This window comes from Fragaria vesca, linkage group LG3 (genome assembly GCF_000184155.1).
Source record: "Fragaria vesca subsp. vesca linkage group LG3, FraVesHawaii_1.0, whole genome shotgun sequence".
In the NCBI taxonomy this organism is placed as follows: domain Eukaryota; kingdom Viridiplantae; phylum Streptophyta; class Magnoliopsida; order Rosales; family Rosaceae; genus Fragaria; species Fragaria vesca.
The window spans coordinates 6666710-6694410 of NC_020493.1; the positions used below are offsets into that span (position 1 = coordinate 6666710).

The following is a 27701-nucleotide window of genomic DNA, read 5'->3' on the forward strand; positions in this document are numbered from 1 at the left end:
GGGTTTCGATTTTGGGATTTTATCTCTGTATTTGCTCTACGTAGGTCATGTAATCTGCTATTTTGATTGTTGTTTTGCTCCAACCACTATGCTTGTTATCAAGCATATGACTGAGAGTCTGAGAGAGGGTGTTAACAGCGTTATGTTATCGATCAAGCATAGAATTTCTCAACAAGATAATTTTGTGTTGTTGTTTTTTAGGAGTTCCATGAAGCAAATTGTGGTTGGAGTAAAATGATCTTAGTACTACATGAAGCAAATTGTGGCATAGTCGACACTAAACTTCTAAATACTTGAAAGTTGTTGTTTTTTAGGAGTTCCACATCATTCCCATATAAAAGAGACAATGGGGCTATGGGGACCTAACCTTCTTCGATCTTTCATTCATAAGCATTTCCAGAGTGATCGTTTGGGGTTATCAATGTTTTCTCTGAAATAGTTTTGTTTTTTCTTTAGCTTGGTTTTTGTTTGGGTGGTTCTATTCAACATACCTCCATAATTTTTTGTAAAATTTGTATTACTATTATGACCCTCAAAAAATTTATCGAAAAAAAAAAAATTTCTCAAAAAAGAAAAAAGAAAGAAAGAGAGAACTCCAACATATTGAATCAGATCAACACCGTCTTCATTAGTTCCCTGCAAATTCTGACTTTGATTATCAAAATTTCATTTCTTTATCAAACCTTGTTTTTTCGTTTTCAGGCTCGCTTTGTAGAAAACATACAAACTGATTTTTTTTTCTTTTTGTTGTTTTCGGGCTCTGAATGTGTTTACACCTCTAGGGCTCTTAATTATATATGGTTGCCCAGAAAAGGTATTAGATTTGAACTAGAATTGGCACCATCTGAGCAATGGTTTTAAGGAATGCTAACTAGAATCCCCTTTTTTGTTTTGGTTTTTTAATCGTCCTTTTTTTTAATTTTCTTTCTTTTTTTTAATATGTTTTAATTTTCTTTCTTCTTCAGTAATTTAACAACTCGATCTGCTCGAGGATGCTCTAACCTTTGAGTTCAGTCAAAAAAAAAAAAACATTTTTCAAAAAAATCAAGTCATGATTAAGCTCACCTCAAGTCTGGCCATGCACCGATTCTCGTTGTACGTTTTCTAGAGGGCAGAGTTTATAAAAACATTTCCAAAAAAATCAAGTCATGATTATCAAACCGGCAACCTAAAATAGGAAAGCCGCGCCTTGGTTACATTTATATACATGCACATAATAGCGAGTCTAAAAGTTCCATGTAAAATCAGCGGCAGAGTAGTTGACATGATCATGAGGCGCGACTCCAGACATCATTGTAGAGTAATACTCCACAAGGCTATAGTCAAAGCTTGAACACTGATCAAAGGAAGCAGCAATTTCCATGTCCTGCATAGCCTCCATTTCCATCTCCAAGAGCTTTTCTTTTTCTTGATGCACTTGTACTACTTGTCCCTTTGACTGTTCTCCCTGCACCTCCATTGCTCCCGGTGCTGGTACATAGGCCTCAGCACCAGCTGCCCAGATGCAATTACTATCATCCATGTGACCGAACATCGAGGAAGACGATGCAGAGGACATGTTGAGTGTGCTGTCCGGAAAGGTTGGGATATCGGAAACATTATTCCAACCGGAATTAGGGTTTTGAACAAGATAGTGATTATTATTAGTGGGTGAAGCCATCATGGATTGAACAGTGGGAGGTTGAGCATTCAACAATGGTACAATAGGTGTTGACATTGAGTAGTTCATTTCCGTGGAAGAATCTGTCTTCTGTGACATATTGTTCACTGTGAAAACTGGTCTCTCTTGATCGATATGGGATTGTGTTTTGGCGTTGCTGCCTGCAGTCTTATTAGAAGCTACTGACCTTTTATGAGAAGAGATCAAGTTATGGGTCTGCGGGTCCAAACCTTGTGACATGAGCTTCTTCTTAATGCAAGAGTTCCAGAAATTCTTCACTTCATTGTCTGTCCTTCCCGGTAGATGCTTTGCTATCTGAGCCCATCTGCTCGTACACGATATAACAGCAGGAGTGTTAACTAAGAATTAGGGGATCCAAGATATATAATGGATGTCATGTAACAGATGTTGAAGAGTCTCAGAGGAGCTAGAAGAAGAAGAAGATGAACAAGGTAATTAAGTAGAAAAAGAGAGGAACACTGCTAATTTCTATATGACTAATACAATCTACTTGGCTACTAAACCCTTTTACCCTTTAACTAAAAGAAATCACCTTTTCTGGTCAGGTGATGTGAGTTGAGAATGTGTACATATATACTATACGGTATAGTTAATTGCTAACTACCGTATAAAAAAAATAAAAAAATAAAAAATTGCTAACTCCATATAAAAAACGAACTGTTCCTATAGCTGAATACGTACCTGTTGCCTAATATTCTGTGGACATCAATAATGATCTGTTCTTCTTCAGAAGTAAAGGAGCCTCTCTTGAGTTCTGGTCTCAAATAGTTTATCCATCTCAACCTGCAACTCTTTCCACACCTCTCCAATCCTGCAGCCAGTAAGTAAATCCAACAGTGAACTCAATAACATGTGCCCATGAAAAAACCCTTAAAGAGAGGAGGCATAATATACCTGCGTTTTTAGGGACAGAACTCCAACTTCCATGGCCGTGGGTGGTGACATGTTTGATGAGCTTGTCGTCTTCTTCCGGCGACCAAAGACCTCTCTTCACCTTATGTTTGCCACAGCACCGATGGCCCATCTCAGCAACCACTGATCCTGATCCTCAGGAGTTCTTTAGCTCCGCATGGTCATATATAAGCGGCCATCACTCCAACGAAAAGCTTCCTTACTTTTTATATAGAAAAACTACACGTTAATTAATTTAATTAAGTATATAACAATTGAGTTTTCAATCTGAAATAGATAGTCCAAAAGAATTAAGAAGGGATAGTCAATTATTGATTAGTTAATTAGTGTGAATGAGCTAGAGAACACTGAAACTGTGTCTGACATATGCATGACAATTAGTCACAAAGGCCAAGTAACTAGCTCCCATATTTTTGTCTAAAATGTAAGCAGAAGTGCAGTACTGTAAATAAAGAGAGACACTCAGATTCCTATAAACAAAGTTGATGAGGTCAATTACACGTACATTTGTAGGTTTGTGAAGTGAGCTTAACAAAAACTAATAAAAGTGATGAGCTACAAACAAGTTGAAACTGTAGAAAATGTACTGCCAATTAGCCACAAATTAAGTCTTAGTGCAAATGTTCCTGAATTACCCAAATAGAGAGAATGTTCTTAATGGACGATACAAGACGCATGAATCCGACATCTGAGATTGATGGCGTTGCCATCTGGGAAATGTGCTGGAATGTTAAAACTTGGGGTGTACCACAATGGCAGTATGACACAATATATATCAATCAATCAATCAATCTCGCGAGTGCTTTTTGTTGGCCTCTTCCTCTTAAGCCACCAATCGCTTATTGCCACTTTCATTACAGAACTCATTACATGAGTTGATTGCATCCAGGAACGAGGATGCTCATCATTTCTGCTTTTTTTTATTATCTAAAAGCAACCTAGCTTGATTACTAATTCCTTTGGTAAGCCAACTTATGTTTTAAAAAACAAAGATATATAGTACAATTATAGACATTTGCTTTGCAAAAGCTTGCGGGAGGCAATCCTTTTACTCTCAAAATAGCTAGCGTTTCGTATTCATTATGAATCCGTAATCGATCATATATATAGATATGCAAGAGAGGAATGGAAATGTAATTATAATGTCTCTGAGTTTTCCATTTTTATCATTTTCTCTTTTGGTATGAAAAACTAGTCAAGCATGCATGGAGCTCATGTATATTATATATATATGGAAAACCAATCATTTATTTTTACAAATTTTTCGGTCACATATTTACATTGTCAATGTCTAGTTTCTGAAACTGTGTGAATAGATCATTTATACAAATTGGTAATTTCAAGGTATTTAATTAGAACAAATTAATGGATGGATCAAATTTGTCCAATTTGGACCGGTGTTCATAATTAGTAAATCATAATTCTGAATATCCAAATGATCATCAATTTAGCCAAACTGATGATCGAGGGCCATGTTTGTGTTGATTAGTAGTACTATTACTGCATACTGTACAGTATGAAACTATGAATTACTAGCTTTCTTCTAGAAGAATTTTAATCTGGACCAAGTTAACAAGTTTCCTTCAGGAATAGCGCGCAGAATTCATCATCATTCAGTAGTTGACTACTGCAATATTAGAAACATTAACATATAACAGCAAAAGGAAAACAAGATGAATGCATGTCTGAAACTTATGATTGTCTTGAATATGCTCGGAGAAATGAGACCATTTCCATCAAGTATGATGCTTATGATAGTAATTAGTGGGTTACTTTTAATCATGCTTTCACATGTTCTATCACATCTCACTGTAAATGTAGGCAACATATATGAAAACATTTACCACGTTAAATGTTTGCAATGTATAACATACCTTGCAAATTTTATGACCAAAAATTCAACCCACCACCACCCCCTGCTGGACAACCTCATTTAGTCATAAGGTATGTTATACCGTTCAGTATAGCAGACAAACCCATAAAAATAAAACAAAATTTAACTTCTAATCACGCATTTTTGAAAACAATAACTACTCTAGCATGGTCACACGATGCATGCATATATGCATCGAATATAAAGCTAGACCAACGGACTCCTTTATTAGCTATGTTTCTTGTTCTTTGGATGCTCAAAGAGAAATATATGCATTACTATACACCTAAACAAGCAACGAAAAGCATATATATGTATAAGTATAACAAGCAGGAGGATGATTTGGATATTTTAATTTGTTTAAAATATGAGAAACACAAACATCCACTTGAAAAGACAAATCTCGATTCGAATCGATCAACCCCTAGAACACCCAACCATTTTAACAACCCAGCAGGGACCTCCACTGAAATAAGCACAGTCATACAACTCATACTATACAGAAACCTAATCTTTAGAATACTTGTCACTTTCGTGCAAGCTCCTATTTGATCCAATCAGTTTAGGTTTCTTCTGGTGTTCAGTGACATATTCATTGTTTTTGCTACTACCATTGTCTTGATCGAACGTCGTCAATATAGACATAGTCGTCCCAAATGGAAAATCTTCTGTGTGCTAGTCTGACGGCAAGTTCTCTCTTATAAGTTAAAACGGATTGAAACAAAGACAAATATATAGTTAGGGTTGTGAATAAGTTCTGGTGGTGACTGAACTTACACCTCATTTTCTTGCTCCACCTGCATTGTCCTTAATCTTCTATATAGAGAAATCACTTGTCTCCTAGCTAGCTAGCTAGCTTGGCTCATACGACACTCAGCTAATGATACTAGGATTATTCAACTTCAAGCTTCGATTCTTAAATTTCTTAATTGTTCATACCCTCGCTTTCTATCTAATATAGAAAACCATATAAAGGATAAACTATTTCACATCACATCATTATTTGTTAAGCAGATATATGAATTGGATCCCAGCTAATTCCTCTTCTTGTTTGGAACTTTAGATGAGAGACGTACGTTTGGGTTTCTACTGTTCAACTCAAATTTTTTTGCATGTTTCGACCCGAACTTGCTTGTTCGCAAGGTGGTTTCTTCTTTGTAGGTAAATAGGTGATTCGTGATTCACATAGCTTTAAGTTCTTGGAGGAAAATTTACCTAAACGTCATGATGTAACTGGCATGATATTCTTCCTTTCCATCAATTTGGTGGCACACCTGAAGATCAAAGCGAGTAAATTATCTAAACGTTAATTTCTGCATCTATCATACTTAACCTGTATGCAAAATTCAAAGCTCATTAACAACCTGCAGTGACGTTCAAGGTGATGAATATATCCATGTTCTGAGTCATGACTATATGTATGATTTAGCTCTTTCGTGTTGGATTTACATATATATACCTGATCTAATACGAACAAAGTCATATCAGAATATTGTTTGTGACTTTGGTTTGAGCAACGCCGTTTCTAATATGCTGGAGAGCCAAATTAAAAAGCTTACTTCAAATGTGACATGTTGAAAAATTGATGTGATCAAAGAAAAATCGTATCGCTTATGATATTGCATATGTAAATCGAATTCTTTCCTATACGCCACTTCTCTCTCAGTAGTGAATGTTTTTGCCTTTTTGCACCAATGATTAATCACTAAAAGAGCAATCTGTCAATTCTCATAGTTAAACTTCTTCACAGTTGGTATGTAATTCAATTCCTTCCTCAACGAGATATAGACTAGTTTATTCTGTCGACACAGTATCTTGTAAAAGAAGAAAAAGGCAGGTCTGGCTCAGCTATAGTATCCAAGAAGTCTAAATTTTAGGTTGGCAAAAGTTCTGGGTAATAGTTATTATATTGAAGAGTGAAAATCATATTTGGTTCTCAAGCTTTTGAGCTGAAGAAACCAGTGTCAATGAAGTGGACTAGTGGGTTTTCAGGCAAACACACTTTTAACTAATCCATATTCTATTGAAGATTAACATAAACGCTTCTGTTCAATAATGTCGACCCGTCAATCAATTTTCAGGCAACTCTTTGCACTCACTCTACTCTGCAGTAAGTCTCAATCATTTGAGATCGAGATCGATGAGCATGCGGTACACAACAGATCGATTCATATACAGCATGATGCATCTTAGCATCTATAATGATCTTGATTCTTCACAGAATCACAGCCCTACCGCAACTTATTTACTTGCTGAAATTAAAACTGTTTCAAATAATTGACAGTGAAAAACTAATTAAGCAGCTAAAACTTCACTTTTTTATGTAAAAATACAACAGATACATGAGAGTATTTTGGGCAATCCAGAGCGGTCCAAAACCGTTCGGCCCAGATAACCCAAACCCACTCGGCCCAACAAAAACAAGCAAATATTTTGTGAAAAATAAAATAAAAAATAAAAAACCAGAAAAATTTAAAACCCAGTGCTTCAGTGAGCACGAAGCAACTCGTATTTGCTTAAACCCCAAAAATCTCAAGAGGATATCTCGAATCCCCAAAATGAGAGGAGGAACCGCCTTCGGAATCGGCAGAAAGCTCGCGAACCCATCAAGCTTCTCCATTTCCACCCAAACCCTAGCCCCATTTTCCACTTCCTCCAACGGCGGCGGCGGCCGAGGTCGCGGCCGCGGCGGCCCATTCCCCGCCGCTCCTTCTCTCTTCAACCACCTTGCCGAACAGTTCCCGGATCAACCCGACTCCGTATCTTCCACCGGAGCCGGCCACGGCCGCGGCAAACCCTTACCCCAGCCTCCACCTCCGTTCGGGTCGGGGATCAGACCCGGGGCGCCCGCCGGTCGGGGGCACCCGGGTCACGTGCGATCGCCGGGGGAGTCACGTGAGGGAGATGATTCGGGTTTACCGAAGAAGCCGGTTTTCTTCAGGCGGGAAGATGCGGCGGAGAACCGACCGGAGGCTATATTGACGGTGTTGGGCGTAACGGGGAGGGGGAAGCCCGTTTCGGGCGCGGCGGTTCAATCTGTGGAGGAGGATCGGCGAATTGGGGCTCCGGTGGAGCCCAGGAGGGAGCCCCGGAAGCCGAAATCGAGCCGGGAAGAGGCGGTGAAGCACGCAATGGGGATATTACATGGCGTGGGCGATGAGGGACCGGAGGTTGTTGACGGTGGGGGTGGTGGAAGAGGGAGAGGAGGAGAGAGAGGGATGGGAATGGTGAGAGAGAGTGGAGGAGAGAGAGGCATGGGAGTGATGAGAGGGAGAGGAGGAGGAGGAAGAGGAAGAGGAAGAGGAGGGAGGGGAAGGAGAGATGGAGAAGGAGATAGGAGAAGGCGAGGGGATGAGGATGGCGGCATTGCGTCGGGGCTTTATCTTGGGGACAATGCTGATGGGGAGAAGCTAGCTGAGAAGCTTGGCCCGGAAGTTATGAATCAGTTGACTGAGGCATTTGAGGATATGAGTACTCATGTTCTTCCATCGCCTTTGGATGATGCTTATGTCGACGCCTTGGATACCAATTGTAAGGTATGGAATTCCTTTACGTAGTGTGTTTCAGATTATGTTGTTTATGTTTTATCTGTGTTGATAGAATGTCCTCGGTAACTGAGTTTAGTATTTATATTGATTTTGGGTTGAGTTTGTTTTTGTTTTTGAATTGCAGATTGAGTTTGAGCCAGAGTATCTTATGGGGGAGTTTAATCAAAACCCAGATATTGATGAAGAGCCGCCTATTCCTCTCAGGGATGCACTTGAGAAGATGAAGCCTTTCTTGATGGCATATGAGGGTATCCAGAGTCAAGAGGAGTGGGAGGTACATTTGCTTACTCTTGAGTCATTTTTTCCCGCTGATTTTGCCAATGTGAATTATAGTTCTGTGTTTTCATCTCTAAGTGACAGAAGTACAATGCCATAAGAGTCTTGAGTTTTGATAACTCAGAGCCTCTTCATAGGAGTTACCTGTCAAATATCCAATTTCAGGAATTTAGATGGATTTGAACTTGGAATCAGAAAACTTTTTCATTTTCTCTACTAGAATTCTATTGTACCTACTTTTTCTTGATCATGTAGTTTCATGAATATAAAGGCTCTGTCCTAGAATACATAAGAGAAGGTGATGCTTCCCTTTTAATGGAATCAAGTCTTAGAATAAGTAAACCAAAAGACCAACCAAAGCTGGACTAATTATTAACTTACATTTGGTAGTGTCGAGGACCAGTTAGGATGTTCAATAATTTGTTCTTTTATGATCAGATTGGATACTCAGTTTTACATCTAAAGAACACTTCTATTGTTATCTTTTTTTTCTTCTTCTCCAAAAGCCAATAAACTCAGCATGCTGATATGTGATATTCTTTTTCTAATAAGGAGACTTCCTACAATAACTTGTTTGTTCCTTACCTTCCAGAATTAAGTAACTTGGTATGATTTACATATTGAGAGAGACCTAGGCTAAATCCAGAAAAGTTAGTTGCTCCATTAGAAATCCTTAACCAGAAAACAAAGTGAGCTCTTTAGCAAATACCCCTCAAGCTTCAACTCAAAATTAAGAGCAAGTTTACTGAAGAGAGTTAAAGAACATCAAGATTCATCTATCGTTAGGACATTAGAAACAAAATTTGAGCAATAGAAATTGAGAGAAATGGGGATTCATCCCTTGCAAAATCTTCTACGAATACTTAGTACTATAGGATATTTTGAATAATTCAAGTGTAGGGAATTCTTGGCTGAAAAAGAACAGAAATATTTAAACTACCAATAAAGGTAGAGTGACTTACATTAACAGCAAGTAGATGGATGATGGTAAAAGAGAGCGAGAAATCAATTTTATTTCGGTTGTTAGTCCAGAGCATTGTTATTGAACCCTTCCCTTTGGTGTAGCATTGAATAGTGAGGGGCAGTAATGATGCAGCTGTTCTTTTAGATCATTAAACATTGTCCAAGACCATTACATAGGATAACCAGTCCAAAACCTCCTTGTGGAAGGCAGTAACTTCTTTCCTCCTAGTACTGAGTAACAAATGGGTCCCTATATAGTCTACCAAGTGTTATCACAAATTCACAATATCACTTATCAAAGTTGCAATGTTAGTTTTTCTTGTCATCATAAACTTAAAACTGGTTAATAGTGTTTAATATTTAGAAACTTTTTTAAGTGAATTCAAACTCTAGTATGTTGATGAGACATGATATACAATTCTTCTAGTGGGGTGGTACATTTATTTTGCTATTCTCTGACATCTTATCTTGGTTATCATTAGGAAGCCATTAAAGAGACGATGGAAAGAGTTCCATTGTTGAAGAAGATTGTCGATCACTACAGTGGACCAGATAGGGTAACTGCAAAGAAACAACGAGAAGAGTTGGAACGGGTTGCAAAAACTCTTCCTGCAAATGTACCGGATTCTGTAAAGCAGTTCACTGATCGCGCAGTGCTTTCTCTCCAGGTTAATGTTTTGTCCTTTTGCATTCTAGAACCTCATCATGAAAAACAATAAACCAATTTGTTTTAGCTTGTTGCTTTCAGCTTAGGTTTTTATTTATGCTTACTAATATTTTAATCACATAGTATTGTGAGAATGATATCTTGTTTATGCTTCTTATACTTTTCTCACTGAAATGCTTACTAGACTATGTTGGCCGGTTTGGCATTTTCATTTTGAGCATGGATTTGACAGAATAGAAGGATACCTTGTGAAAGGCTCAGTTTGTTAGATAACCTTGTGAAAAGGCTCAGTTTGTGAGATAACATTGTGAAAGGCTCAGTATGTGAGACAACGTTGCTTCTTGAGGCCTGGTGTCATAAGCAACGTAATTAGATGATTTAACTCCTTTAGTGTAGTCCAAAGAATGTGGGTTTCCTGTCCACCTATTTCCAAGTCCAAATTATAGATAACTTTTTGACTTGCTTATGATCTAACTTTTTCATATTTTTGGGGTAAAAGTACTTTCTTTCTTCATGTTAGCCAGTTTGGCATATTCATTCTGCGCATGGATTTGACATTATAGAAGTATACCTTGTGAAAAGGCTCAGTTTGTGAGACAACGTTGCTTCTTGAGGCCTGGTGTCGTAAGCAATGTAATTAGATGAGTTACTTCTTTAGTGTAGTCCAAAGAAATGTAGCTTTCCTGTCCACCTACTTCCAAGTCCAAACTACAGATAACTTTTTGACTTGCTTATGATCTAACTTTTTTCATATTGCTGGGGTAAATAGTACTTTCTTTCTCAATAGCATGGTCCCACTTATTCATACATTTTGTTCCTAGTTTCTGTCCTTGGATGAGACGTGGAGCACTAGCACAATTTAGAAGGGTATAACATAATTTCAATCGTGATGCTCTTGTTACCTGTAGTCATTCCTGTGAATATAACATGCTGCATATTAGGGTGCAGTTTATAATCGAATGTAATTTGAATATTCTTTGTATATTTTGTATGGAAGAAAGATATACTTGATTTTTGTTCATCACACACTTTTGATTTGCAGGGCAACCCTGGCTGGGGATTTCACAGGAAATGCCAGTTCATGGATAAGCTAACGCAAAAGGTTTCCAAGCACTACAAGTGACCCTGGAATGGTCAGTTCAAATACTTAAACGATGAATATGGTCACTTTCTAAGCTCATAATGCGGAAAAGAAGTGGTCAATGATACTTTAAACTTTTCAGTTCAAGTTATTTTGCCTCAAAATTATGTACTTGTACCAATTGTTTAGTTGTTACACTAGAAAAGCTCAGTTCTCTTAGATTTCAATAATTTGCCATCTATACAGCATAGCACGAGTGAAATCATTTTCAGGCAACATAGCATTGTTTTCGATTGATTGCCATCAGTAACTGTACTCAGTGAGCTGATTATGTCGCTGTGTCCCAATGACAATTTGCATTTTCACCGATGGTAGCTAAATTTGTTGTACACTCGTACTGTCTTTCTTGAGTCTTTGACCACATCTCTGGTTAATGGCCACATCTTTCCGGCCAAGGAATGAGATTGTCGTGAGTTCTGCTCATGTTCTGGAGCTGTTCAGCTGTGTTGCTTTCTAGGTTGATACTTCTGAGAGAGCATGTTCTATTGCGGTCCGTTAAAACTTAAAACAGCACACTTAGAGATATAGCAACCCCATTTAGCTGCTACCTCATAAGTTTCCAGACTCTGCTGACGTTTGACTCATAGTCTCGAAGCCAGCTCTATTTGTACAGTTCAATATAACATCCCGTAGCTAGATTCGACTCTTTGAACTTTGAATCTTGATTCAGCTCCTGCTCTCTGTCATCCAATTAGAGCTGGTTTAGTGAGCTGGTTTGCTTTCTTTAATCCCCAATTAAGAAAAGTCTTACTTTTCCAAATCTTCCATTATAAATATGAGATTATCGACATGAGGAAAAACAAAAGTTGCCGTCTAAGGCAAAATCATGCATGCTTATCATTATCGTTATCATGTCGGTAAAGAGAGTTGCAGAGTGAGTGTGATCACTACTGTCATCAACCTGCAAGCCTGTGGCTCATCAGATCGGTGGAGCTTCATGCTTTGGTCTATTCCATCAACAAGCTGCAAAGAAACACAACTGGTCGAGCTTTCTATATATTCTGCAATATCTACAAACTTTATTCACGTCTCATGTTGTCCTCAAGTTTCTGGCTTTGTGCAATCAGGGTGTGTACTTTTGTCGTACTTTAGTTCCTCATCAATCAGAACAGATCGAAGAGAGCTAGCATGCATGTATGGGTCTTCAAAACCTTTTTGAAATCAATACTTGGAAAAGAATGGTGTATCTAGTCGATTATCTTCAGAACCTTTAGCAGACCGATAATTGACTCTTTCTTAGAAAGATTTCCCTAGCTAGTGGATAAAAGTTTCAAAAATATATCGGTGCCGGCCACATTGCTTGTAGTATGATATGTGCTTATATATTGAGGGTCAATTTTTTGTGTTCACGATTAGGGTTTGACAATGATACTATGATGTTTATCAGACACTTATACATCTAGCTAATTGAACTAAAGTTACTACACACACAGCTAACTGCCTAGCTATGACATTTAGTTTTACTATTTACATACAATTAACTGAAAATTCCTTAAAGTTACAACATCACTACAGCTTTATTCGTAGATCGACTTGTCGTAAATTTGCTACGAAACAAAAACAAAAACAAGTCACTTTCACAATGACAACGAATTTCATGTCACATCCAAATTTTTTAGCAAATACAATAGACCAGCTTGTAGAGAGCTGAAAATTCCTTTCATTTCATAGAAGTCATTGTTTTTAGTTAGAAGGATATGCAAGGAACGCATAAACGCCTTGCATTTCAGTCTGCCGACCGACACAAAAGACTGTAAAGCCTTTGCACACAGTTTTGATAATATCATTGCATGCAAGTGATCGACTGAGCGGGATCTTTGGCCTTCGGAGCATTTGCTCTAATTCCATTGTTTTGTTCGATCTTTTCTCTGGTTAGCTACTTTCTCCATCTAAAAATGATTTGTATCACAAATATCATATTACTATAGAATTCTCTTCGGCATCGATCATTCAGTTAGGGTTTCAAATCGATTATTAAAGCTCTCGAGTTTTTAGAAGATATACCGTTGAAGTGTAAACCTCAGCGGAACAAACACACATTAAATTAACAATAGCTCATCAAAATTGAACTTAATTATATAGAAATATAATCCTAGCTAGTAATTAAACACGAAGGCCAGCACATAAAGACAGTTTATTTCCAGCCAAGGCCAGCACGTACGTCGTGTTTCAGAATATTCAAATACGCTGAGAAAATATCACTACATTCATAACAATTAACAACTAATTTACGTAATTAAACATTAATTTGCACTCCTGGAAATGAAAAAATCCCATCACGAAATATAACATATATATATACAAATCAACTTGGTGGATATGAAACTTGTGATAAGATCATGTCATATGATCCACGGTTTTTAAGAAACAACAAAAGGGCCACTTCATCTCTTAACTCAATTAGTCTTGTTACTGTTTGTATATGCAGGTACGTATAATTTATATTTAATGACACTGGACAAGAAGGGATAAACTTGCTGAGGTGATGTTAGTGGTTACCTAATATTCGTCTTAATTTGTACTATCCATGCCGAATCTGGTGTTCTAAAAAATATCTCAAGGCGGCGCCTGAATAGGCTGCATGAGTTTAATATGTTCAAAACTATTAGGATCTGGTGTTAATTAACAGCACAGAATTTGAAAATTGAAAAGGAAATCCTAATATACCAGTTAGCAATTTTTCTCTTTTGAGTGTGTAATCCAGCCGGCCTTGAACCAATTGAACACAATCCAATTCAAAAAATGAAGGAGCTGTTATCATACATGCATGTTGAAATTGCCAAATTAATAATACTCGTTTGCCAAAATGACTCTGGCATATTATCCGAGCTCCACACGAAATTTTTTTTGGTACTTACCTGTTTGCGATACCAACATTTTCTTATCTAATTCCTTATTACAAAGCATATGTAGATGAAGAACAAAGCTGTTAATGACAATGTCCATTATGTCATAATGACATATATTAAGTACTTGAAAACCCTAATGCATAAAATTAATGATCCAACTCATTTGTACGTACTCTTTATTATCAATTTACACTTGCCATACAAAAATGCAACCTTGAATGAGCAGGGCCAGTAGCCTTACAAGACAAACTAAGTAGCTAGTGATCGATCCTGAATCATTTAATAACATATATTCTAGACGACAAGACCTACCGCAATGCAATTAGCTGTCTCTTTGTGCTCTTCCTCATCCATAGTATCACAAATTCCTCTCCCTCTCGTCTCCGGCAAACAAACAACAAACAACCCACAAAGCCCCACCACAACCCCAAACACTCCGTACGACACAACCCCACCGTTGGCCCTCCCCGCCGCCGCCAGCATCGGGCTGAAAACTCCTCCCAACACCACTGCCTGCCTCACCATCGAGAGAGCCGAGTTCCTCACGCAAGTGGGGAACAGCTCAATTGTGAATATAAGTAACACATTGAAAGCTGAACAAGCACTAAAGAACGACACAAGCTCTAACCCGATTTGTAACTCTGCCCACGGATTAAAACCTTTTAGCACTGAGAGGATGCTACAAACCCCACTGAGGATAGTGAAAACTAGAAGCGAGCTTCTTCTGTTCAGTTTTCCGATTAGGAAAAAAGCGACTAAAGAAGCTGGTAGCTCGGACAAGGCGTTTAACGTGACACTCAAGTAAAGGTTGAAGTCCAAGCTCCCCAAAGCTAACGGCATGCCGTAGTACACCATTCCGATTCCAAATCCAGTTCCCATAACCGCGGAGAGTCTCCGAAAAGCCCATTTTCTCTTCACCAGAACCCCGATTGCAGAGTAGAGATCCACATTCCAAGTCTCTTGCTCAAACGACAAACTCGAGAAGCTCATGGTTATGCTTGGTGAGATGCATTTTAGGGCTGAGATGGCGTCTTCTTTGCGGCCCCGGACGAATAGCCACCGGGGCGATTCTCGGACCAGGAAATGGACGAGAATGGAGTAAAAGAGAGTGGGAATTGAAGTCAAGAAGTAGAGGGTCCTCCATGAATGGCTTTGATGGGTGTAAGCTATAGCGGGAAGGGAGAGAAACCCTAACGTGAAGCAGAAGAAACCTACTATACCCACCTGGCCGCGCCACCGCTTGCCCACCAGCTCGGTGGACAAGACTAGCGCTGACGTGCCGATGGTGGCGCGGCCGAAGCCGGTGACGAATCTCAAGAAGGAATAGATCCATATGTTGGTGGAGAAGGCGGTGAGGAGGGTGGTGAAAGACATCATGAGACAAGATAAGAAGAGCATCTTTTTCCGACCGAGTGAGGAGTCGGCGAGTGTGGAGAGGACGAGTCCGCCGATCAAGCACCCGATGAAGAAGGAGGAGGCCGGCAAGCCGGTGATGAACGACCCCGAACATTCGAGGGCCCATTCGGAGATTATAGAGATGTGTTTGGGTCGATCCCAGTCCCAGGAGGACTTGGGAAGTTGGCAAAGGTTTGAGAAGGATGAGTTGCATGATGAACTAGTACAGTGCCACTTGGGCTCGGCGTCGGTGAAGACGGTGATGAAGGTTTGCTGGGCGTCGAAGAACCATGAAAAGGAGACTATGATGGCTTGGAGGAACTGAGCCCATCCAAATTCTCCGAGGCAAAGTTCGATGGTGGAGTCCAGGGAGGGAAGGTGTTTTTGTAGCAGAGGGGGTTCTGATGATTCGGAGAGAAGAGGGGTTGAATCGCCCATTTGGTTTCGGAACCAAAGAACTTGAGCCGATAAATTAAGGTTTATAACTTTATATGGAATGAGTGATATATTATCTGATGAAGGTTTATATATATAGGAGGATATGACCAGCATGCCATGGTCAGAACTCTTATCTCTGTGTTTAGTTAAGATCTATCGTCCGTGGGCCTTTTCTACTATATATATGTGAATAGCATACATCAAGCTGTGAGCCGTTTAATCATCTTAAATTTTAAATTGTTAAACGATCGGACAGCTCACGGTTTGATGTATGTTATACAACTGTGTAATGTGTATAGCAGCCGAACCCATCGTCCATGTACTGTATATGGTTTTGTTTACATTTTTTTTTTTTTTGCAGGTGGGAGAAAACAATAGTACTTTGTTTTAGGAGAAAAATAAAATTACAAGAAGCTCTAAGCAGCCAACTTGAACAGAATCGAACGGAGAGCAACAACAGCTTGGGGATATTCTTCACCCAAATCTCAACATTAATTAGGTATATATATCACTGTTCTACTATAGAACCAACGCCATTCGAACATTTCATTTTCGTTTTCGGAATTTTCTAAGGTATCTACCAGTTTGTGATACGTATATTTACTCATAAAACAAATTTGTTGTCGTTTTGATAAAGATAATCATTAATTAGGTAATTTTTGTTCTATTAGAGGTAATTACTCAACTTATGACAATTTATAAGTTTATGAACAACTTGTTGTCGTTGTAGTAAGTTGGTTCAATTATATATAAATATGTAAAACAAATGTAGTAATTTTGTTATCAATGTTGTTAATTTTACTCAATTAACTTATAATTTTTGTTCAATCAATGATAAATTAACGTATGTTATACATCTCAGTACCATAAACACCCCGATCATTTTCCTCGAGATGAGATGATATCCATATATATTGAATGACTTGTCATAGAGTTGTATTGTTTTATATAGATGACGTGACACAAATCATTAACTTAGTCGATGTGTATTCCCGCCACCCTATAATATCAAAGGGTTTCAATTCTCAAACTCAACTAATTAAGGATGTACATATAGCAGATTCTTGTTTCACAGGCCCGCTCACCTGCGGGAGTCCTTACGGGACAGAAAGGAATAGGTCACTCATGACCTTCGGATTTAAATGAAACTGATCTGAGGGCTGGAAAAAGCTTAACCCAAATTCGTGAATCACACCTGATAACTCACCCCTTATTCATTCCTTTCCTTTCTCTTTCTCTCTAATCTCCAAACCCAGGTGAGGTGCACAGCAACACAACCACCACCACATCTCTGACTAAGAGCAACGATGCCGAGAGTAGCTTTGAATTCATCGGAACCCGGCAGCTCTCTCACTACCTCAATTCAATCTGAATCGTTGCTTTGATTATAATAGCCTTCTCTCTATCAATTCACCAACTGGGTATGCACAAAATGATTCAAAGCTTCAGTCTTTATGATAAAAAAGCACAACCAATCATAACCCAAATCTGAAATGGAGGCTTTTACCTGAGAGAGAGCCATCAAGTGAGACATGATTGGATCGAGAATGGTTTTTGGGTGATGAAGAGGGAGTTAAATATAGGAGGAGTTGGGGAACCTTAGATCATGCAAAATCGATTGAGAAGAGGAAATGGGTGTGAGAGTGATCCTTCGGAGTGGTCGAAAGGACGGGTTTTGATCCACGAATTTGATTCACGGGTTTTGATCCTCGCCTGGGTTTCTCAAACTTACTGAAAGATTAGAGAGAAAGAGAAAGGAGAGCAAGGAATGAAGAAGGGTGAGTTATCATGCGTGATTCACGAATTTGGGTCAAGTTTTTTCGAGCCCTCAGATGAATTTCATTTAAATCCAAAGGTCATGAGTGACCTATCCCTTTCTGTCCTGTAAAAGGACTCCCGCAGGTGAGCGGGCCTGTCTGGCAGGTTTCATTCGTAGAATAAAAAAGAGCTAGCCAACAGATTTTGGCTTTTGTTCCATGCACGGCTGTACCAGCTAATTAAATAGACAACCAGATCGATCATACAGAATAAGACCGAATTGGACAGATTGCATATCTGTATGGTAAATATTCTGATTCCATGATTAAGAAGTGCTGTTTGGCTGGTGAATGTGAGTGACTCATGTTGACATCAATCGACATGTGAACCAGAGAGCAGCCTGCAATCTTAATTTGGTGGCATTTGAGTTCATGACTCATCGCTTACAGTACTACCCTTGTTTAAAAGACTATCAAACTACAATTAATTAACTAATCGTGGTTTTGCAATGAAGGCGTCCGTGGCTGCTAGCCGGCTAGAATGATTTGGAGAAGAATATAAATAGTTACAGGCATGCAGCTGATCAATTGGACTCTCTTAATTTTGGCTCAATTAGAGTCTCTTAATTTTGGCCACTCACATCTTTGTTATTTGATTCAAGTTTACCTCTACCCCGCCTAATAACAATTCACTAAGTAAATGAAAACAAGTTCACATTATCAAATATATGCCCTAGCTACTTGAAAAAAATCCCACAACCCTCAAGGGCTAACAATATGATACTAAGATTTCCTACTCTCGTGTGGCACAACTTATAGAATGCTTCATCAACCCCATTGATATGAGAAACAACCACTAAATGTCTGAACCACAACTTCTAGTATGTATCTATACTATTGTACTTTGATAGAGTTTTGAATTTTCATTTTAGTTTCTTTCAATATCGCATAAGAAGTGAATTATGTAGTTATTAACACGAAGCATTTAAGTTGTGATACAATAAAAGCTTCAAATAATATATATAGACAAAACCTATAACTGCATACATATGACATGAGATGTAATGATCATTAGAAAATTACTCCCAGCATATTACTCATGTCATGTCAATACACTTAATAATTTTATGCACATTTTAAATCAACACATCTTATATATGGGCTTGTAGCTAGGCTGTAGGCAGAATAGTTTGTTCTTCTTATAAATTATGTAATAACTAATAAAGATGGCAAAAAAAAGAAGAAGAAAAAAACAGAGGGTTACAACCTATATTTTCAGAACCTCTGCCATGGCATCTTTAGAGCTTATTAGTACTGAATATCACAACATAAATTCTAACTCGCGCCAATTATAATCATTTCCTCAAGATCGGAAAGAATAAAACTAATTTTTCATTGATAGAAAATAAGATTCAATCAGTTCAAACTAATATAAATTTCTCCTTGGGCACCATACAGGTGTTATGATGAACATTTTCAACCCAAGAACATTAACTAAGGAAAACAAACCATATGCCCTGCCTAGAACTACAAGGACAACAATTTGTGATCTTCCATTCTCTGATGGATTATTAAGCTCCTAACAATATTATCTGAATTAGAAAGGAAGTTCATTATCACTGGAGACATGTATAGGCCAACGCTTTCTCCTCAATGAGCTCTTGTGCAGTTGCATCCATCTTTGTCCTCGAGAACTCGTCAATCTTGAGTCCTGCATTCAAAAAATAGGCAAACTCCAAATGATGAATGCACAAAAATAGCCACATAAAACTGAGTACTTTGGTTTCTACTAACAACTACGACTGAATTTTAGACAAAAAAAAAAAAACAAAAAAAACTAAACCCTGCACAATTTTCCATTCCCCTTTCTCACAGGTAACAGGGAAAGAGTACATGAGGCCTTTCTGGATTCCATAAGAACCATCAGAATACACACCCATGGAAACATGTGTCCCCTGAATGACATTAACAGCAACAAAGAAGTATTAGATTTCTGAAGAGTATTTTAAGAAACTCAACAGTTTTCGGAAATAACAAAGTAAATAAATGTGAGAATAAACCTTAGGAGTCCCAACAACCCAATCACGTATGTGATCACAGGCAGAATTCGCAGCAGACAAAGCGCTTGATAGTTTCCGAGCCTTAATAATGGCTGCACCGCGCTGCTGAACAATGGTGATGAACTTGGTATTCAACCTGGAGAAGAAAATAAGTAGAGGACAACATATAAGTGACACAGAACAAAGATATATGTCAGAATTGCCAATTACTACTGTGAGTTACCATTGATCATCTCCCACAGCTTCTCTGACAGTTTTGCCCCCAACGGTTGCATGATTGACATCAGGATACTGAGTTGAAGAGTGATTTCCCCAGATGATAACATTCTTCACATCACCAACATGAACATTTAGCTTCTCAGAGATTTGCCCCAATGCTCGGTTATGATCAAGTCGTGTCATGCATGTGATGTTTTTCTCTGGGATTTTGGGGGCAAATTCTTTCAAGATGAGTGCATTGGTGTTTGCTGGGTTGGCAACCACCAGAACCTGCATGACGGAAGCAAGGAACTTAAAGCACAGCACTAGCTAGTATCTCCAAATATTGAATATTTAGGCATGAACAGAATTACCTTGCAATCTGCAGCAGCATACTTCTCCAATGCTGAAGCTTGAGCCTTGTAGATGGACACATTTTTTGACATTACATCCTTTCTTTCCATACCTTCCTTCCTTGGGAATCCACCAACCATAACTGCAATGTTGACACCTTCACAAGCTTCCTCAACATCTGTTGTAGCCACAACACCTACAGCCGTGTACACACAAGATCTAAGACTCCTCAAAGGAAAAGATCATTTATCATCTAGCTATGAAACTTGGTGTTCAACATAGATAATTAGATATACACCTTAAAGTAGCATTCGAGGATTACGAATCATGAGCATACCTTTGAGAAGAGGAAAGGCAGCATCGATCAATTCCATTTTCACCCCAGCCAAGGACTCAGCTGCAGGAGGAATATCAAGCATGTGCAGAATTACAGGCTGATCAGGACCGAGCATGGCGCCCCTAGCAATCATTGGAACAATAGCATAGCCTATTTGCCCTGTTGAGTATGATCAGAATTTCATGTTATGTGCATGAAAATAACAAATCGTATCAATGATCAACATACAGCATTACAGTAAAAATGTAATTCAAACGGAAAATTAAGTCCAAATCATTTTGGGACACTGCAGAAACCAACAAAAAATCTTGAAGAATACACCACATAACCATTAGCAAGTCTTTTTTTATTACATTTCTTCAGTAAATTTCAGAAGAATCCAAGTTTTTTTTAAAACCATGAAGTTGGAGATTATAATGTTCGTCACAAAATCATTTTTGATTTTATAATTGAAAACCTTTATATGAACAAGACACTTTTTAACTTGGAAAAACAAGGCGAGAAACAAGAGAATTGATTTGAGCATGCCTGCAGCCCCAGTAACCAATACTATGACAGGATCCTTCTCCACATCCAAGAAGCTCCACATGTGTGTAATAAGCTTCCAAAAGAAAGCCACAGTGAAAAGAACCAACAAAAGTTTTGTAACCAGTTCAATATGCTCCATCTTTTCTCAAAAATAAACAGATTGTACTATACAACAAACAATTGCTGTTGAAATCAAAGCACTAAATCTGTAAATCCAGTCCCACTGCAAACAATCCATCCTCTGTGTTTTTAACATACGAAACCCTAGCAAAGAATCTGCACGGACACCTCCAACGCAAGCCAAGCAGATGCCAAAACAAAGTCCAGAAGAAACTTAGAAACAGAGAATATTTCCTCAACTATTTCAAAGAAAAGAACCAATCTTTCTGTTTGGTCTCCATACAAACCAAGGAATTTCAACCTAGACAATTAACAATGATGTGGCCTTGTAAAGGGTTTCAATTTCCGAATCATGAATCAAACTAGTAAGGTTAATGATCACATAAAAACTTCACAGACATTTTGTTACAAGTGAAACAGAGAAAAATCACACACTGGAAACAGAGTTTGCTTAGGAGGATGACCGTACCAGCAGCACCAGTAACAAGAATTCGAACGGCGTCTTTTGTCATTGTTGCAAAGAGTGGTTCTTGTAGAGAAAATGGGTCTTTGATTAGCAATGAGAGTGAATGAAAGAAATGATGATGACATTGTTGAGTGGTGGGCTGTTCTTATATACATTGATTGATAGGAGGTTGAGAAAGAGAGGGAGATGATGAAGGAGTAAGATCAGAGTAAGGAGAACCTAGGATAGAGATAAGCGGGATGATAGGGAAGAATGGAGACTACCGATTTTCACAGTTACGAAATGGAAACCGTCGCCATTCTAATCACACTAGCAAGAGTCCATGACCATGTCAATATTAGCTCATTATTTTACCAAAAATGAAAATCTTTTTTTTTTTTCTTTGTATTGAACCAATAAATTGTATTAATACTGTTGCTCTTGAAGACTTGAACAATATTAATTTCAATTATAGGGATAGGATTGAAGAATTTTTCGTACATTTTCCCCAAAAAAATGGCAAGTCTCTTCAATCTATAGGCAACTTCGTTGCTTCGTTGTCTGCAAGGGTTAGCACCGTCGATTCCACAATGATAGATCTAGTAAACTTAATTAGAAATTTGTCCCCTATTTTAATTTGTGTCATACTCTTTGTCACTATCATTTCATTCTTGAGGTATTCATGAAAATAGTGTGGTGTTCGTCAATGAAATATTGGTCGGATTGGAATAGACCTTATTTTGTTTACAAATTACTCTTTTGTATTCCGATTGAGATGAAAAGTACATTGTTTGTTAAGGTTGGAAAAATTCTCTAGATAATTTGTAGGAAATTTTTATCACTATCCCAACTTTTTATCGTCATTTCTATAGAAAACTTGTTCATTTTCTGGTGCAATCCAACCGGATGAAGAATGGGTACAGTACTTTGGAGTCTTAGACCATTCAAATTTATCCCCAAATACAGGGCTCATACTAACCCAACAAAATAAGAAGATCTTGATTATTACAAAAGCAAAACAAAAGTGACGAATCTTCCAATCCAAACCCCTCATCCCAAAATCATATTCTCTTTTCTTTCTTGTTCATCCATGGTATCACACAGTGTTCCACCTCTAGTGTCTGGCAAAAAAGCCACAAAAAAACCAGACACAAATATAGCCACTCCAAAAACTCCATATGAAAGAAACCCACTGCTGCTCCCAACTGAAACCAACATTGAACTAAACACAGCACTCAAAATATATGACTGCCTCAACAAAGATGTAGCAGAGTTCCTCACACAAGTTGGGAACAACTCCACTGTAAACATAGAAATCAGATTCCAAGCTGTGCGTGAACAAAAGAATGAAGCCAACTCCAGCACAATTCTAATCACTTTTTGCTTGTCACCCACCACAGCACATACCACACCACAAATCCCACTTACCAAACAAAACCAAAGCACTGAGAATTTCCTGCTCCATTTTTCTAGTATGATCAATGTGAGTGGATATGAAGGTATCTCTAACAAAGCATTGAACATAACACTTAGATAGATATTGAAGCCTAAGTTTCCAACCCCTAGTGGCATACCGTAGTAGACCATTCCAATGCCGAAACCAAGCACCATGACTACTAGTGTTCTCTTCATAGCCCATTTCTTGGCAAACAACTCCTTCATTGACTTGTATGGATCACTGGATTTTGTAGATTCTGCTGCCTTAGAGCGCAAGCCTTCTGCACACAACAATGAGTTCAATTCACTAATGATTGGCTTCGACGCAGCAGATTTCTTCAGTACTGTTATGGCTTCTTCTCCGCGGCCATTCATGAAGAGCCATCGTGGAGACTCCTTAACAAAGAAATGGAGAAATAAGCAGTAAAGCATTGCAGGAATTGATGTACATAAATACAAAGCTCTCCATGAATTAGCTCTGTTAAAGTAAGCAATAGCTGGTAGTGACAAAAAACCCAGTGTAAAAAAGAAGAACTGCATGATTCCAACTCTAGGCCTCCATTTTCTTCCAACTCTCTCCATTAACAAAACCAGCACACATGTACTAATACAAGAACGGCCAATGCCACTTACAAATCTAAATGCAGAGTAAATCCAAACATTTGTAGAAAAGATTGTTGCAAATGCAGCAACAGACATTGTAATGCAAGAGATCACTAGCAGTCTCTTTCGGCCAAGCGAGGAATCAGCTAGAGTGCCAAGAAGAAACCCACCTACCACGCCACCCATGAAGAAAGACGAGGCTGGAAGGCCAGTGATGAACGAGCTAGAGCATTGGAGGTTCCAATCTGATATGATTGTCTTGGAGGAAACTGAATCCCAAGCCCAGTCAGAAGTAGACAGATCGCAGATGTCTGAGCTTGTGTTGCAGGCTGTGCTGTCACTGGTGCAGTGCCAGGTGGGTGTGGCATCTGTGTAGACACTGATGAAGGTTTGTGTTCCATCAAAGAGTGATGCCAAGGAAACAAGGATGGATTGCAAGACTTGGTTCCAACCAAAACTTGCTTCACTCTGCTCAATTATTTGGTCCAAGGAGCGGTGGAGATTGTTGCTTGGAGTTTCTGGATCTTCTTCTCTATTGGGTTGATGCAGAAGAGAAGTTGGATCAGCCATTGTTAGCAGGCAGATCAGGATTTCTGGTTACTGGGTTGTAACTTGAAGATTTGACAGTGGATGGAGGCAAAAGATCTGCTTGTCTTTTTCCAAATGGTCATTATTTAGTCTTGATTGAAACAATTTCATTTTCAATTTGCTGTCCCTAATCCATGAATTAAAAATTTCTAACTGAACAACAAGTCTGTTCTAATACATGTGGAAGTTGACGATTAATGAAAGAATAAGAGAAGAGCATCTGAACTTCTCTACTCTACAGTGTCCCTTTACCTCAACCAAAAGGCAATGAATCACCAAACTATACTTGTTGTAAATATCTGTTCTGGCTAGGAGCAAAGGATTTGTAGTAAATCTAACCAAAGTAAATTGCTTTACATATTACAATAGTACATTATATGCATCATTACATTAATTGATTTATATGAGACTAATATATGAACTTTTGGATCAATTTTCGATATCTACCTCATACTACTCCATACAAATATAATACTATAGAGTAGTGTATCACAATAGTATCATCCATCAACATTTTGTATTTTGAAAAATAGTATATCTCATGTTACATTTTCATAACACAGTATGACATATGTAGTTACTGTTTAGTTTTCTTCTAATATCTCAAGTACTTTAGTCAATAAACTATAAGAAAGACCGACTAGGCCGGATATCCCAAAATGTGATATAGACCCAAGATATCCATATCATATTATATAGGGTCTTGTGACTCTTGTCACAACTAAAAATATGTGATATCCCAGTCTCATATTAATCCTATTGTAGGAATGTCACGAGTCAAGTTTTATCGACACAAAATCAGAACCATGTTTAATTGATCGGAGAAATTTAAACCAAACTACCAAATAAGAAAGATGATTATTATTATTATTATTATTTTCATTTCTCCTACTAAGTGATAGTTGATTATATAGGTATATGCTTGAAGAAATTCATGCATATGCTTTAGTATTAGGTAATTAAAAGTTTAATTATGTTGTAAAACTGTTAAAACATTTATTATGTTGGTGGAGATTCTACCTATAATCATGCATCTGTGCAAGTTTGTGTGGCTGATAGGTTAAACTAGCCAAGGTCAATTGCCCAAAAATGCAAACAGCTTGGTTGACAAAACTCTCATGATGGCCTGATGGGTACCAAAATGTTTCAGTTCATCACCCTCTAGTTTGGGCTTTAGTCACCGTTGTGCCGAAGAGAAGAATCTCATAATATACAACCTCAACATTCCAAAGGCACATATATATATATGATGAAATGATTAAACTGGGAAAGTTCAAAGATTAAATTGGTTCTCAAATTGTACAGAAGAGATATATACATCATTTACGATTTCTCTACATTTCAAGACTCAAGTATTCATACCAAAATAAGAAGCGCGAGATCTAACCGTCCGACGAAGAATGACAAGGGTTATTATCCTAAATTCGACACAAGTTCACAAATCCTTAAGGATCAAAGTTAAACGGTATTCACAACATAACATGCTTAATTAATCCTTCTCATCTCCAACAATGAAAGCCACAGCTGATCGACCACTATACAGATAGATATTACATGAATAGAAACAAAGAGAACTTGGCTTGAAAGATCACCAACACCTTCCCGTCCACATCCCCCATCCGCCGCTCTACCTCATCCCCTCTTGACGCCGACCTTCCACCACCACCACCCATCTGCCGCCCACTTGCTCAATTTCCCTTTGCCCTAATTCCATCGTAGGCCCCATATTCCACTATCCCCAAAGTTGAACAGATTAAACTCCTAAATCAGTGATTCAATATTGGATTTGATCATTGGAACCTCCTTGATCAAGTAGAGTATTATAACTTTGTGGCTCGGGCCTCTCAACTTGGGGATTGTGTTCATTTGTTTTGCCCGAGATTGGAATCAAATTGAGAGGAAGATCCTAAGAACTAAAGTACTAAGTAGGCGTGATGAGATCATTGTGTTGGATTTCCTTCATTTATTTTTTTGATCAATTTGATCAGAGACTCGGAGTAATTTATTTATCAGACAAGATTTGGTAGATTTGTCCTATGTGGGTAGTGTGCAGAGCCTGCAGTCATTTGAGCTATAACTTTACTATAATAACCTTGAGTAATTTCTTTTCATAATAATCTGCAATTTTGCACAATATATATACCGTAGAACTTCAAATTTGTGGGATATTGGCTCTACGTTGCCCTCTTTTGAGATATTTACCCCTTTGACGTACAGAATTCATTATGAAATCTCTAATTGTTAATTTGTTACGGTAGAAATAATGGTCTTACTCGACTGAAAATGCTAGCACGTAGTTGTACATGCATGTTGAACATAGTTAAATTCATCCCCTCATCTTGATTTTGCATCTTCATCAGGGACGGATCCAAGTTAGAACAACCTGGGACTCAAGTCCCACCCAAATATTTTGAAGAAAAAAATGACTTGCATATAGGTGTCTTGCTTTCTCTTAATCATATCTTGATTGCAAGGTTTTTGACCAACCTAAGTCCCACTTTAGCCCACTCCAGTTGCCCAACTAAAGTTTCATTTGTTCTTAATAAAAAGAGGGATCCCTATTCAAAATTAAATAAATAAAAAGATAGATAAATTAACCACATAGATAAGAAGTCTAAAAGTCTAAAACTTTAGACCAAAGAGGAAGTCAAAAACTCGTCTCTCTCTTGGGGTTGAGTGATTGAATTAATCCCTTGAATTGACACTAAATTTCATCCTTTTTCGATCCTTTCAAGCCTGAAGGTAGTTCTATTACTTCTATCCCCGATTAGTCTTCATCTCATTTGTAAATATTTAGTGAGATGCATATACATCTATATGTTTTAGATTGTATTGACATGTTATTTAGCTTCTTTTATGTTACGTATGGAGTTTACAGATATTTTGTATAAGCATGCATTCAAGGGGCAAAGCTCACTACGGCTCTTTGTCTGTGTGTATACTTTTTTTCTCTCATGTCGTCGAGCATTTTATTATTTTTTTTAGTGAAAATTCAAGTCCCACCTCTGATCTTCATTTTGCATCTTTTTTTATTTCTTTAATAGCACATGGTGGTAAGGAGACATCATTACCTGTTTTATTCTTTTATTTAAGCCACACAAAAGTAGAAATACATTCATAAGAATTTTAAATGACCATATCTATATTTAATAAGTTTATGCAAGAGTCTCGTCTTTCATGAGTTACATAAGATTGCAAATCAAAAGAGTACATAAATAATTAAAACTAAAAAAAAAAATGTGACTAGACACGTATGTGTCACTATCTTTTATGTTGCAAATTCAGTCTTCGTGTAGAAAAACGAATTATTTTGACATGGCAGGGTTGGGAGGCTCAAAGTGCTGAAATTTTTTGGTAATTTCTGTAAAATGGCATTAGGGTCTTTTAGCATTGGAGTCATGTAAAAGAGGCCATTGGGGGTAGCTAGGTTGAGCAGCTCAAGAGAATAATAGACGCAAAAAGGAAAAAAAAAACGAACAAGAGAGAGAGACTAAGGAGAGTGACGAATAAAGTAATAGACAGGCCAACATG

The 27701-nt window shown here is 38.0% G+C and overlaps 5 protein-coding genes across 5 annotated transcripts; 1 reads left to right on the forward strand and 4 right to left on the reverse strand.

Annotated features, from left to right (window-relative positions):
- Positions 1-1132: 1132 nt before the first annotated feature.
- Positions 1133-2746, reverse strand: LOC101291606 (protein ODORANT1-like). Its single transcript, XM_004293805.1, has 3 exons — positions 2576-2746; positions 2363-2492; positions 1133-1985 (listed from the first exon to the last, which is right to left on the reverse strand). The coding sequence occupies exons 1-3, from the start codon at positions 2703-2705 to the stop codon at positions 1226-1228; spliced, it is 1020 nt and encodes a 339-aa protein (XP_004293853.1). The 5' UTR covers positions 2706-2746; the 3' UTR covers positions 1133-1225.
- Positions 2747-7024: 4278 nt separating this feature from the next.
- Positions 7025-11381, forward strand: LOC101300131. Its single transcript, XM_004295502.1, has 4 exons — positions 7025-8002; positions 8139-8288; positions 9736-9921; positions 10963-11381. Exons 1-4 carry the CDS (start codon positions 7025-7027, stop codon positions 11041-11043), a joined length of 1395 nt encoding a protein of 464 aa, XP_004295550.1. The 3' UTR covers positions 11044-11381.
- A 2668-nt stretch (positions 11382-14049) lies between these two features.
- Positions 14050-15801, reverse strand: LOC101312997 (organic cation/carnitine transporter 3-like). The gene has a single exon (XM_004293793.1). It carries the CDS (start codon positions 15741-15743, stop codon positions 14205-14207), a length of 1539 nt encoding a protein of 512 aa, XP_004293841.1. The 5' UTR covers positions 15744-15801; the 3' UTR covers positions 14050-14204.
- A 3051-nt stretch (positions 15802-18852) lies between these two features.
- LOC101304255 (malate dehydrogenase, cytoplasmic-like) lies at positions 18853-21609 on the reverse strand. The gene is made up of 7 exons (XM_004293762.1): positions 21567-21609; positions 20450-20608; positions 20133-20308; positions 19784-20049; positions 19561-19696; positions 19344-19455; positions 18853-19211 (listed from the first exon to the last, which is right to left on the reverse strand). Exons 1-7 carry the CDS (start codon positions 21607-21609, stop codon positions 19117-19119), a joined length of 987 nt encoding a protein of 328 aa, XP_004293810.1. The 3' UTR covers positions 18853-19116.
- Positions 21610-22592: 983 nt separating this feature from the next.
- On the reverse strand, positions 22593-24338 carry LOC101300428 (organic cation/carnitine transporter 3-like). The gene is made up of 2 exons (XM_004295503.1): positions 23757-24338; positions 22593-23375 (listed from the first exon to the last, which is right to left on the reverse strand). Exons 1-2 carry the CDS (start codon positions 24150-24152, stop codon positions 22593-22595), a joined length of 1179 nt encoding a protein of 392 aa, XP_004295551.1. The 5' UTR covers positions 24153-24338.
- Between the last annotated feature and the right edge of the window lie 3363 nt (positions 24339-27701).